This window comes from Sebastes umbrosus, chromosome 3 (assembly GCF_015220745.1).
Source record: "Sebastes umbrosus isolate fSebUmb1 chromosome 3, fSebUmb1.pri, whole genome shotgun sequence".
Classification (NCBI taxonomy): Eukaryota; Metazoa; Chordata; class Actinopteri; order Perciformes; family Sebastidae; genus Sebastes; species Sebastes umbrosus.
The window spans coordinates 40,910,627-40,925,086 of NC_051271.1; the positions used below are offsets into that span (position 1 = coordinate 40,910,627).

The 14,460-nt window shown below is 39.6% G+C and overlaps 1 protein-coding gene across 6 annotated transcripts in view; it reads left to right on the forward strand.

Moving 5' to 3' along the window:
* The window catches only part of LOC119485093 (high affinity choline transporter 1-like), a 40,793-nt gene extending 26,717 nt beyond the window's left edge, over positions 1-14,076 (forward strand). For 2 of the 6 annotated variants that reach the window (XM_037764386.1, XM_037764385.1), the window contains 6 exons: positions 37-192; positions 6,320-6,468; positions 8,525-8,668; positions 8,920-9,073; positions 10,338-10,555; positions 13,111-13,653. In XM_037764386.1, the coding sequence (XP_037620314.1) occupies positions 37-192; positions 6,320-6,468; positions 8,525-8,668; positions 8,920-9,073; positions 10,338-10,555; positions 13,111-13,653 (1,364 nt within the window). Of the gene's footprint in view, positions 1-36; positions 193-3,531; positions 3,740-5,523; positions 5,595-6,319; positions 6,469-8,524; positions 8,669-8,919; positions 9,074-10,337; positions 10,556-13,110 lie in introns of those variants that run through there. The other 4 variants (XM_037764390.1, XM_037764388.1, XM_037764389.1 and 1 more) reach the window with 4 other exon arrangements.
* Positions 14,077-14,460: the final 384 nt, after the last annotated feature.

The window sequence follows — 14,460 nt, forward strand, 5'->3', positions numbered from 1 at the left end:
GAAATGCTAATGCTAATCCCTTCCCTCCTGCTCCAGGTGGGTTTTTCTTTGCCAAGCCTATGAGAGAGAACAGGTATGTGACAATGATGGACCCCTTCCAACAGAAATATGGGAACGTTATGAGCATTGCGCTCATCTTCCCCGCACTGGTGGCCGATGTACTGTGGGTGGCACGCACACTCGTCAGCCTGGGTAAGTTACTTCACACTGTAAAACTGTCTGGCACTATAATGTGATGCGCACACATACTTAGGAAATCATGAAGGTACACATAGGTCTGGGTACACAATGTGCACAACACCATAGTAGAAAAACAGCTGGGTGTTGATGGTTGGTGCCGTGCTGTGGATTACTGCAAGACAGCAGGTGAAATAAATAAAATTAACACCTGACAACAAAATAAAATCACCACCACAAACTACAGCTTTAGGAATTAATGGCGTATAACACATTCAAAACTGTTTTCACAAACTATTTATTAGTGAGCCATTATAATGGATTACATTTTATTGTCAGGTGTTTCTATTTTGACCCCAGGCTGTATATAGCTGCTTTAGTTCAGTAGATTACAGTTACATAACAATAAGTATATATTAAGTTCACTATCGTGTTGTGGATATAGTTATCCACAACACGATAGTGAAAATCAAAGGCCATTGTCCGGTCGCTAACCTCCTTTTTCGAACAGCAATTGTCCAATCATATCTTAGCAAACATAGGCACGGCTCACCTGTCAAGCTTTCGGTTACTACACATGTCCAATCAGTGTCTACGGCTGTAGTTTTTACTTTAAACTAACCGCTAATAGTAATAACGCTATGCTGAAGAGTTGCTGTGTAGCTGGTTGAACCAACAATAAATCAAAAAACGCTGATCTCTGATTTGTTCCCCTGCCGTGTCCTAAAAAAGATATAATAGAGGAGCTTTATGGCTCCAAGCTATAGACCAGACCAGCATGGCTTTATGGCTCCAAGCTATAGACCAGACCAGCATGGTGTCATCGCCGAGGCTGCGCTCCCTTTTGGGGAAAGAAATTTGCTGTCAGAGGAGAGAAAATGATGAACAGCTGTTGTGTAGCGGGTTAACGAGGCTTTTACACTGAGATCTGAGGCTCATACGATACGTGAATATTCACTGTCAGTGTGCTAAATGGCTAATTGATGCTGGTGATTGTGACTAGCATGGCTAGCTAACGTTAGCTTGAGTGTAAGGCTACTGCAGTAATACAGTCATACATTAACGTTAAAGCAGCATCAGACTGATGAATGCAAACAAACTTGTCAAAATTACAATGCAAACACACCTCAAACTGCATTGAAGTCTTTGGGATCTTCAGTTTTCTTTCCCCCTAAAGGGCCGCGGCCTTGACTTTTTGCAAAGTCCTGTATGTGCCGGTCTGATGTATACAGTATACTCTATATATAAAGAGTAAGGAGGGTCTTTTTTACAAGCCAAGTGTAAGAAATGGGTTAAACAGTGTGCTATGATGTAAGCTGCAATCATTAGCATGTCCAGCTAACTACCAGATATGACCATATTATTACAGTAGTAACTGATCACATCTACTGATTACATCTAAAGCCAAGGATTATGTCATTAAATAACTACATTAGTTTTTAGGGTTACAGGTTAGCTTACCCTTAGAAAAGGCCCAGTTTACAACTAGCTCGTCCACCAGTGTTTAGGGTAGCATTAGTAGCTCCTCCAATACTCTTTATTGGACCCCAGCAATGTTAACCAAGCTAGCATTATATTTGGTAGACAGATCGTCATGATGTTATTAGTCTAGTCATAGTCTTAACCTAGTTAAGACCCATTTACAAGATTCTCAGTTGGAGGACTGAACCTGCCAAAATCAAAAATAAATGAATAAAAAAAACAAAATTGATCAAATGTGACATTAATTTAATTTAATTTGTTTCTTTATTTATTTATCTTTGTGTTAATTCCCTTATTTATTCACTCTTCTGTTATATTTTCCCTTTTATCTATTTATGTATTTATTTTTATTAAGTTTTAAATTTATTTATTTTTCATTAATTCATTTCATTTCATTTCATTTCATTTCATTTCATCATTTCATTTATTTTTATTTATTTATTTTTGCAATCATTTTTTATTTATTTCATATTTATTTGTAACTATATGTATTTATTTATGCATTAATGTATGCACATTGAATGACAGTCCCCTCATTTGCATGATGAGGCAGAAAGGCATAAAGACATGTAAAAAGAAATGAGTAAAGAAATGTATAAAGGAAAGAATACAGAAATAAACAAGTTTGGGGAAATAAATAAGGATTGAAATGTAAAATGAAAATTGTGCAGAAATAAATAGATGCATAAATACATAAATAAATACATACATTTAAAAATATATATAAAATAAGTAAAAAATAAATGCAAAATAAATAAATAAATACAAATAAAAAATATAATATATAATAAATAAACTAATTTAAAATGTAATAAAAATAACTACATCAATAAATAAAAGGGAAAATTAAACAGAAGAGTAAATAAATAAGGGAATTAATACAAAGATAAATAAATAAAGAAGCAAATTAAAACAAATATCAATTTATGTCACATTAGATCAATTAATTAATGATTAAATATATTTTTTACATTATATTTGCTAAATTTAATGACACATTTATTTATTTATCGAGTCATTTATATATTTATTAATTAATTTTTTACAGATTCTACAGATGATAGAATCTGCCAGCGACATTTGTAATTTCAATTTCTTATAAATAAGAAGCCTGCGTTTGCCTACCTCCGTCTGAAATCTAGGACCCATCGTTTAAAAAATGACCATGAATTACAAGTTGCAAATATGCCAACTTTAACACAGTGAATTGCATAATGTGCCGTGTGAGGAAAGCTTGACAGGCGTAGCATCAGTGACGTTAAGGGATGCTGCTTAGCAAACGGTTAATCAACTTAATAAAAAAACGACAGTGCCTAATGAACCAAGCTGAGCTGTACCATGCTGGGCTTATTTTATACTTTACAATTTACAATTCCAAGCTCTAGATAGAAAAGATTACAGGCATATTAAATGTTTTCCACCCAGATGCTGTAGACAGTTTGCTGTCCAGTTGACCTTTACAAGCACATTGAGGGTCAGTCACTAAAAATAACTAACTGCTGCAGTGTATTATTATTATTATTATTAATATGGATTATTATTGTGTCATGTGGAAAATTGTTCAGATGACAAGATGATTCATTTGAATATTAAAGTGGCACTAAGTGATAATTTAAGTATGTGCGTATTTGTGTGTGTTTATGCGCTTTCATAGTGGATACAAGTGTGTAAGTGCTCTGCAGTGTGACTGTGTGTAAGAGAAAATGTCTCTGTGTGTGTGCGTGCGTGCGTGCGTGTGTGCGTGTGTGCGTGTGTGTGTGTGTGTGTGTGTGTACATAATGTTTTCTTGTGTTTTAATGCTGTTTTCTTTTCCAGTGTTATTTGAAAAAGGGGGTTAAGCATCGAGCAGCCTGTTGATTGTGAAAGGTGATCAATTATTCAAACCAGATTGTTGTGTCATTAGAGACTTGTTTTCCATTGTTTGTTCCAGGGCTCTGACTGATTGACAGAGGGTAAATGTTACATGCTGAATTATCATGTCTTGTCTGCGTGTAAAAAGAAGGGAAACAGTGAAATCCATTGACAGTGTGAATCACCAAGGTAGCACTGTATGCTGTGCTGACGCTCCACACAAGGACCGGTAGGGAGGCAGGAATGATCCTATTAAATATAGATATATATTTTAAAAAATCAGGGGACCCCTCACTCCTCAGTAACTCCTCTGGGACAGTTATGCTTTCATCCCAGACGCACGTCACATAAACACTTGACACTCGAGAGACTGAGCATTTGACCCACGGGACTTGTTGCTGGGAGACTGTTTGTTTATGTGTGTGTATGTGTAGTATAAACTGAGCTTCATGGTCTGCTTGAGCGGGTGTGTGTGGTGGTTCAGTGCCAGAAAGGATTTCACTTTTAAAACACACTTCCCATGTGCTGTCAGTCTGTCAGTCAGCACAGTCCTGGTCAAATTTCTGCCGGGAAGGAATAGGGGACGGGACAGAACGGCTGCATATGGTGTGTTTTGGTGGTCGTGCACGCACACACAAGCATGAGTTGTGTGAAAGTAGGACATGGATCTAAAAACAACACGGGGTATTTAGGTAGCTCTTTCAATCTGTCCATCCCTGGTACTGCCCATTAAGTCCCAGGGGACCCTAAATCTCATTCCACCTTTACAATTGCTAAATTTAGCACGGAGGGGAACAGCATAGCTCAGCACAGAGCAGAACAGATAAGAGATATAGTGCCCTGTTGAATCTGGATGTGTATCCAGACATATCCAGAACAGGTCTAGATGTAGTTGAGATGGATTTCAGTTCACACATGGCATCAGAATGCATCTCGACTGACCACTTGTGAATAGGGTCTAATAACATTTCAGTTATTATAAATGAAAAAAGTGCACAAACAGCCCGGTCACACAGCAGTTCATGAAATAGTCATGAAATTTATTGTATTGATTCGTGTACATAGACAAATATTTCACAATTCTTTTGTGATGGTCAGCACAAAATCAATTTGTTTGTAATCCACGTCATTGTAAAAAGCAGCTGCTTAGGGAGGAGGTCGAGGTGGATGGGTGGGTCAGAAAACACAGGACAGCAAACCGCTGTCGGTGTCCCATATGAAACCACAAGTCAAAGTTAATTTATTTGTCATGTAACTTCCGTACTTAAGTTATAGCACTTCTGGAGTTATTTTAACCCAAACCACGATCTTTTCCTAAAGCCATCGAAGTAGTTTGTTGTCTAAGCCTAACCAAGTCGATCTATTCTGAAACCTAACTAAGTAGTTTTATTTTGAAAAGACTGGAGCGGAAATTGACACGTGCGTCACGTGTTGCCGGACATTCGTAGGAACACACACGTTGTTGAAAGTCGTGCTGAGCGTTACAAAAAAAAGGAAATTTGTGTTTATGTACATGAATCAAATAGATTAAATTGTGTGACTATTTCACGAAGTGCCGTGAGACTGTTGACACAAAACACCGCAAAGCAACAGAGAAAAACTGAATATTTTGTATTTTGTAATATTTGTAATGTATCTGTATTTAGCGCTCACCTAACAAAATGCATTTTTGTGCCAAGTGTGAACAGGTTGTTAATAACTGTAGTATTTACTATCTTGTTTTAATGGCAATTAAGTGGGTTAGGTCAGTCTGTCTGTAGAGTAAAGAAACAACAACCAACTATTTTAGATAATACGATAAAGCAGCTGGGGGAAAAAAGGAGGTGACGAAAAGTAAGATATCAGATTTCAAAAATGTCAAACACATTGGGTGAAAGGATAAGTGGTGAGGTGAAAACGGTGAAGTATGCATCGTAAAGAGGGTGCAAAGACGGGGTGGTTTTAGCTGGGTGAGGGGTCAGCAGGGTGGTGAGTGGCGATCGATGGTGCCGATCTGACACTTCTCTGTTTAAGGGCATTGTTGTGGTGTGGCTGCAGGCTGCTGCTGGGGGGACCCTGGCAATGTGGGAGAAGAGACGGTGAAGGTAGTGATGTTTTGCTTGCCTTGATTGAGTAACAAGATGTCTTTTTTTATTATTCACATGATTACATTTACTTATACATTATTTTTACACATTTCTTTCACTACTTGAAGACACTTCTTTTACCTTCTGCTTGATTTTGTTTACTTAATAAAGAATTATCAGTATTAGGGTGATAATTCATCCAAGAGGGTGAAAAAGGCATACTTTGGAGTCACAATCAATAGGCTGCTTCTGTTAAGTGTTTCTGTACAGTTTTTGTTTTGTTATAATTTTATCATTATCACTTCTATGTTGGCTTGTTGCTTTATCTAAGCTCTTGCTGCTTTTTAAATACTTAAACCAAAGCCACCCATGCTTACGTGTAACTTGTTTAGCTTTTTTTTGGTAAAAGTTGATTTGTCAACGTGTTTTTGTAAAATACTGCATTAAGATATATGAACATTATAACAAGACAATGGCACTGCCTACCTTCTTAGTACATCTTTAGTATAAGTACAGTACATATGAGTGGATGCATGTATATGTACAGTATGTGTCTGTGTGAGAGGGAAAATATTTAAAAGCGAAAGAGAGACTGAGAACCTAATAAAACACTTAATTCAACTATCACAGTAAGCAGTTGCATGTATCTTTAGCAACCAACGCCTGAACATTAGACAACTTGCTGTAAAACTTTTTGTCTCCGTCAGTCCTCCGATGCTCACCGCTCTGTTGTGTTGCTCCAGGTGGAACTATGAGTGTGATCCTGGACCTGTCCTACGTCTACTCCATCTGCATCTCCTCAGTGGTGGCCATCATCTACACACTGCTGGGGGGGCTCTACTCTGTGGCCTACACAGACGTCATCCAGCTCATCCTCATCTTTGTCAGTCTGGTGCGTAACATCCATTGACACATTCACACAGCGGCCATTGTGAACGAACAGGTCGGGGAACCTTAGAGCTCCAGCTCCATTCTTCTATTAGTATCATGTATCCTATCAGATTACTCACTCAACTACATCATAGAAACAAGTGGTTGAAAGAATACAGAGGGATCAAATGTTCTTCTGCAGAGGTACCTGGTAGCTTATTAACTAGCTGATTAAATTACCTGCTAAATTAAAGCATGTACTGATTTCATACGCTTATTTGATAACTGTGACAGCTATACAGAGGCAAAGTCTCACCCCTTCCGGTGGACCCCATGGGACCATAGTTCGGAAAAAGTATGAATGGTAGTCAATGGCGAAAGACAAATATTTTTTTAATTGAATTGCGCCACGAATCACACATATGATGTTTGTCCATCTAAAAGTGTTATGTTCTAGTTAACAAAACGTGGACCCACACCTCCTTACACACAGACAAACTAGACAGACAGGGTAAAACACACAGGAGACAAAAGGACAGGGAAACAGAGGAAACAGGGAAAACTAGACTGCCAGGTGACATCATGACAAAAAGATAATTTTGCAAGTCAAGAAAGTCGCAGTTTGTCATAGGTTTGTTGTAGTATCATTTAGTTTTGTGTGAAACCGCTCAGTGAACTACATCTCTCATCTCGCACAATATACACTATTTAGCTAATTTACCTGATGTGTTTTATCGATTGACTCCTGGTCTTTTTAGCAGCCAGGAAGAAACAGAACGAGCAAGACCCGTTGCTCATGTCAGGTCATCCCAGTACAAAACACACAGGCATCGTAGCTTCAGCGAGAGAGACGTCATTTACGCGACTTTTAGGGGTATCGTCTTTCTAATTAAGTATTTTCTTATACTTCAACAGTTTTACATCAAATTGGGACTTTCTTGACTTCAAAATTATGTTTAAATTGACAAATATCATATGTGTGATTCATGGCGCAATTCAAACCGGATCAAACATTTTTTTGTCTCTCGCCGTTGACTACCATTCATATTTTTTCAGAAATATGGACCATGGTGGTCCACCGGAAGGGCGGGACTCCACCTCTCTATTTGACTCATGTAGTGTTCAAAATGGCTTCCGTCTAAATAAGTTGATAAATCTTTGTGAAACATGTGGTTGTAGAAGTTTGGTGACGTAGGGTCGTGTCTAGAAGGTAACCCTCAAATTGCAAAAATTCTTGCGAGACTCGCTGCCCGACAACCTATTCTATCCTCAACCATTCAAGGTCAATGTCTAACCTTCACCATCTCGTGATAGTTTTGCAATTTGAAGGTTAGACATACTTGACTACTTTCAAACGTTAAAGGCAAGCTAGCCGCTAACGCGCTAGTCAGTCACAACAGCTCTCTGAACTCCTTTCTATTTTCCCTGTATTGTGTTGTTTACTCCTCCTGGCATTGCGTTCCCAGGATTTTACATTTTGTCGTTCAATAAAACGTTATTTAAAAAGGGGAGATAAGCTCATCGATAAAAATTACTTAACAATTAAGCTTGCCAGAAGCTTGTTAGCTTGCTTGCTAACAGGTCAAAAGAAGCAAGATTACTTTGATGGCCACTACACCACTGCTAGCAAACTGTAGGCTGTGGTAAGTAAGTGTTGTAACTCACCATTGAGTGGGAGAACCATCATGCTATATAGGCCTAGTGTTAGGTGAGGTGTTATGCTAAGGATAGCTCCAGTGCGTCAGTGAGCCATGATTTCAGGCCATTTTAGGCAAAATCCTAAACACAAAAACGGAGAAAAACAGTTTAAGAGTCTAACTCCACAATTCAGTACTACATGGTCACAGTCTTTTCAAGTTTTCAGCACTTCTTTTCTAACATGTAGGCTATAATGTGTTAAAAAACAAATCTCTGATTTTACTTTACCCACACTTTAACCATGTATGTGGTATAAGAGTGCTGCAGATAGTGCAACAGTCAGAAACCAGAGCTTTAACTCTAACTTTGTTCAGAGAGACAGACTGAAAACTTCCCCCACTGAGCCCATGATCAGATTAGCTGTATCTTTGTGTTTACAGTGGGTGTGTGTTCCTTTCCTGTTGACCAACCCTCACTCTATGGACATCTCACTGACGGCCTACAACCAGACCTTCCAGGCTCCCTGGGTCGGCACGGTGGAGCTGGATGAGGCCGGCAAGTGGTTTGATGACTTCATGCTCCTGGTGAGTGGAGTGGGAGAGGTCATTATAAATACACACACACAGACAGCGCTAAATGTTGTCTAATTCACAGCTTATGCAGTATTTACATAACTCCTGCCATCACAGCAGTTAAATTAAATGGGCTTATTTCATTAGATGAACAAACAGACAAGTGTAACAACAGCAAAGTCAAGAGAGGATTGTTCCTTCTTGTCCTGTACTGCTGTACCAACTGAATCCTGTCATCATGTCTAACTGTGTGTTTGTGCCAGGCTTTGGGTGGTCTGGCCTACCAGGCGTTCTACCAAAGAATCCTGTCCGCCTCATCTTACACCCAGGCTCAAGTGACCTGCTTCGCCTCTGCAGGCTTCTGCCTGGTGCTGGGTATCCCCTCCATTCTGGTGGGGGCTGTGGCTGCATCTACAGGTACACACTCTTAGATTACAGCTCTTGAAAATTCTTAAGCCAGCTTTCCTTTTCAAGATTCAAGGTTAATTTATTGGGTAACACTTTATAATAACCATCATTTATAAATGGTCAATGGATAGGTAATTAAACTTAATTAATAGTTGTTTTACTGTTAACAAACAATGGAATGATAATTAGTAATTAGTAATGCTATAATGTCTGTTGTTTTATCATTAGTTTGTGTAATATGAAATCATTAGTTTATAAATTATATATTGTATCATAGATGATAAGAGACGATAACAATTGCATTCTGATTACATTAGTAAACTAACAGTTTATTGTTGCACACATTATAATATTTTATATATTATATTAAGTATTTGTTAGTGATTATTAAATGATTTGTAACCCTTTAAGAAATCGTTTGTATAACATCTATAAATATTACCTAAATAGATCAGAGGACCAGAAACCAATTATTAACCATTAACAAAGTATAAACTAACTATCAAAATATGTGTATGTGTATGTGTATAGATGCCTTACAAAGTATTTATTAACCAAGATATTATAGTCATCAGTTTTAACTGTATAATAGCCATACAAATAATGTTTATAGATAGTTTCCGAGCACCACTCTGCAGGATTGTTGATTTCCTCTCTATATTCAATTCAATTCAAATTTTTTTTGTATCACAACAGAAGTTATCTCAAGACGCTTTATATATATAGAGCAGGTTTTAGACCGTACACCATAGTTTAGAGACCCAACAAGATCCACCAAGCGCGCTGTGGCCAGGAAAAACTCGCCGATTACTGGGAAGAAAGCTGGAGACCATGAAGTCTAATCATTTGTTGTTTGTAATCCAGTATGTTATGATGGTGGTGTCGCCCGCAAACTTCACAACTGTCAAAGTTCTGTCCATGTCGGGGGTTGCAGTTGTGGGTGAACAGTGTGAAGAGCAGGGGGCTGAGCACACAGCCCTGGGGAGCTCCCGTGTGGAGGAGGTGTAACCACCAATCCAAACTGACTGGGGTCTGTTTGTGAGGAAGTCCAATAGTCTTAGTTTAGTCCAATCCTAAATCTACTGTCTTCATTGGCCTTCGTCTTTTGCATTTGAAAAAATCAGAATTTATAAATTTTTCTCATCCTTTCACTGAATTAAGCTCTGTTTATCAGATTTAACCCATTTTTCTTGCTTGATTCATTTATTCCTCCCCTCGGTTTTTCAAACATCCATCAGTCTCAATCCAAATATTCATCTGTCCTTCCTCCCAGACTGGAACTCAACCAGCTATGGATTGCCCACCCCATATGAGCGTGACCAGGCAGGCTCCATCCTCCCCATCGCCCTGCAGTTCCTCACCCCCCCCTACGTCTCCATCATCGGCATCGGAGCTGTAGCTGCTGCTGTCATGTCTTCCATGGACTCAGCTCTTCTGTCCTCCGCCTCATTGTTTTCCTCAAATATCTACAAGAACATTATCAGGAAGCAGGTGAGAATCTTGGAGAAAAATATTGACTGTGCGCATGTCTATAACCAAATAATGAATACTGCTGTTGAGAAAAGAGGGTTTGAAGTTTGAGGGCTCTTTGCTAAACTGTGTAACAAAATCTTAATTGTATGCCTCTGTTGTAGTATGATCCAGTCATTGTCACATCTTTAATTTAATATGTTTGAATATGAACTTTAAAGGTTGATCGTGTGAATTCTACTGCGGGCTGCAGAGAAGGTAGTTACTGCTAGTCTGCTAAGCTAGGCTAGTTACCTTTTAGCAGGACTAGTTTATCTGGTGGCTTATTTTTTTCTGTTATGAGTTGATTTTTTGCTATTGCTTTATTTATGTGGTATGTGGATTTGTTTATTTATTTTTTGCACATTTGTCATTTGTATGTGCTCAAACAGTGGTCAAAAAGTCTGATTCTGGTCTTAGTTATTACCAAATATGTACATACTGTGTTTTAGATTTGTGGGGCAGTAAGTTCTGTTAAACCTTCTTATGTTCAAAGACAAAACTCACCCAAGCAAATAGCCTCTATTGATATTGATTTTAGATTGAATCTGTCTCCTCCTAATTTATGCAATACTGAATCAATATTAAATGTCTGGAATACCCCTATGATGAAATTAATTTGCAGACATTTACAGCCCAGAGACTGTGTCAATATAAAAAAGTGAATATCTACAGATGGGGGCCATTTGCAGCAATAAAACAAGCATATTGTGTTTATTACTCCCATACCCATGTTAGCTTTGGGCCAATAGAAACTCTGATATGATTGTGACACATCACAACAATCTGTCATAAATCAGTCTTTTCAATCAGGACGCAACGGACCGTTCCTGCTGCTTAGCTTAATTTATTAGCCAGCCGGCTAGCTGGCGAGCATGGAGAAATATTTGAATCAGTCCACATCGTCAAGTGATGCTAATTTGAAACTAGCTAAACTGAGAAAATATGACAACAGTTATATTGAGCGACAGCAACGGGAGACTAAAATGTGTCTTGTGTCTTCTGGTGCTAGCGAACGAAGCCATGAAGCCGGTCAAACTAAAGCGACATCTGATTACAAAGCACAGAATATATCAGGGCAAAACAAAGTGGTATTAACATCATTCAAATTGAAATGTGTCTCTGTTTATCATTATCAAACAGATCCGAAGTATTTAGGTTGAAAGGTTTTAGAACACAAATAGTTCCAATGGCATCTAAGAGTACAAATGGTAGTAAGCGTTATGCTTAATCGGAGTTACGATTATGAGGTGGTCCTTGGAAAATGTTCTCCCATTTTTGCCCCAAAGAAGTTTGAGAACCCGTGCTGTAAATTAGTTTTTTTCAATGAGTTCATCTTTGGGCAGGTTACCACAATATGACTGTTATCGGCAAATCTGGTGTTGTGGACATGTGTGTTATTACAGTAAGCTATTTGGTCGAATAGAATCTTTGAGTTAATTGTACAGCTGAAAAAATGTGGCCATGTTTGACTATATGGTTTGCTCAATGGCGAGCCATGAGAGGCTGGAATGTAACTTCTCAGTGCTAGTTTTAATAGAGCAATAGAGCAGCCCTGTTTGTAGCTACTGACTTTACAATAATGTAAATACTGGGCACAGTATGTGGGCGTACTGTGCAGTATGTACAGTATGTACATTATGTACTTTATGCCCACTGTTTCACATTGAGTCTTGTTTATGATGTTTGCTCTCTTACAACAATGATTTCATTATTAGGCCTCCAAGGAATGTTCCATACAATGACCCACTTCACTGTTGGGATCTTGTAGTGCTGTAACCTTCTGTATGGGTACTGTGTCTTCATTAGAGGATCTCTTGGCGCAGGAGGCCTCAAGACCAGTGGGCCACTTCCCGGGTCTGAGAATTGAAGCCAATGTGGAAGAGCCTTAAACTTGCATTCTTTCTACCAGCCAGCAGGGGGCGACTCCTCTGGTTGCTAAAAGAAGTCTGATTGTATAGAAGTCTATGAGAAAATGAGCCTACTTCTCTCTTGATTTATTACCTCAGTAAACATTGTAAACATGAGTTTATGGTCTCAATTGCTAGTTTCAAGTCTTCTTCAATACAGCATGATGTTCATTTAGTAAATGATGGTCCCATTTAGAGTCAGATAGACCATAAAGCAGGGGATGCCTTAGGACGTGGCTTCCTTGTGATTGACAGGTCACTACCACAGCGTTGTCCGGTCTGGGAGTTGTCTGTGTTTCCGTCTTAGAACTTTAACCCTTTCACAGTGTGTTTTCACTTCATGAAAGTTAATTATAACTTTTTGGTCGTCTAAAAATGGCTTATTCAGCGTTCGGTTGTACTTAGCTCCACCCTCTCGTGTCACTTCTGCAAGAAACCAAGACGGCGACGGCCAAAATGCCGAACTCAAGGCTTCAAAACCACAGTCCACAAACCAATGGGTGACGTTGCTGTGACTACATCCACTGTACTCAAGACCAGATGATCCTTAGATCCTTACTATAGCAAGGTGTGATGTGCAACTTAACTCTGTTTGTCCTTCTTGTTGTCATTCTCTTGCTCCTTCAGGCGTCAGACCGGGAGATGCAGTGGGTGATCCGTATCTCAGTGGTGGTGGTGGGTCTGGCTGGCACTGCCCTCACCTTTCTGGACAGCAGCGTCCTGGTCTTCTGGCTTGTGGGCGTGGACATGTCCTACACCATCATGTTCCCCCAGCTGGTCTGCGTCCTCTTCTTCAAGGTGTCTAACGGCTACGGAGCCGCCGTGGGCTACCTGATAGGAATCATCATGAGGATCCTGAGCGGCGAGCCCCTCATTGGCCTCCCGCCCGCCATCCAGTTCCCCGGCTGCCGGCTGGATAAGGAGGGAACATTAACCCAGTACTTCCCCTTCCGCACCGCCATCATGCTCATCTCGCTCGTATCCATCCTGCTCTTTTCCTGGCTGGCGTCCATCATTTTCAACAAGGGTTTGCTGTCTGAGAGGTGGGATGTGTTCAACATCAAACGCAAGCAGAAACCAACGTCCAGAGCCGTGGCCGACAAGAAGACCGACCCCAGTAACAGAGAAGCCAAGCAGCTACTGGACACTACCACCACCACCAGCTGCTGAAGAGGTTCATGAAGAGGGAGAGAAGATGGGCACTGGCAGGAGTTCACAGAGGGGGAACAACGGCAAAGGCTGGACACAGATTCTGTGCAGTGTCACAGTGAATTTGTGGTGATGACATTTACATTAGCAGAGTGTGATCTGAACTCTCTGGCACTCTACTTCATCAGATGCCTCATTGTCTTCTACAGAGAATACATTGAAAATAGGCTCCCTGGCTAGGCAAGCCATTAGCCAGCATAGCATATAGTGAAGGTGATTACATACATACAGGCACCGAATGCCAGAGATTGTGCTACATTATCCATCCATCCATTATCTGTAACCGCAGGGGTGCTATATATATATATATTAGTGCTGTCAAAGTTAATGTGATAATAACGCGTTAACGCAAATTTGTTTTAATGCCACAACTTGCAATTTTAAGGTTATAGCGGCTCAGTTTTAAAGCTAGAGTGAAGATACTGGTATCATATGAAACTAGAAAACATAAGGAATCCATCGGTACCAACCATGTCCAGCTTGTCAGGAAAAAGGCTAAATAACACTCCAAACTGGCATGGCCATTTTCAAAGGGGTCCCTTTACCTCTGACCTCCAGATCAGTGAATTTAAATGGGTTCTATGGGTACCCACGAGTCTCCCCTTTACAGACATGCCCACTTTATGATAATCACATACAGTTTGGGGCAAGTCATAGTCAAGTCAGCACACTGACACACTGACAGCTGTTGTTGTCTGTTGGGCTGCAGTTTGCCATGTTATGATCTTAGCATATTGTTATATGCTAAATGCAGTACCTGTGAGGGTT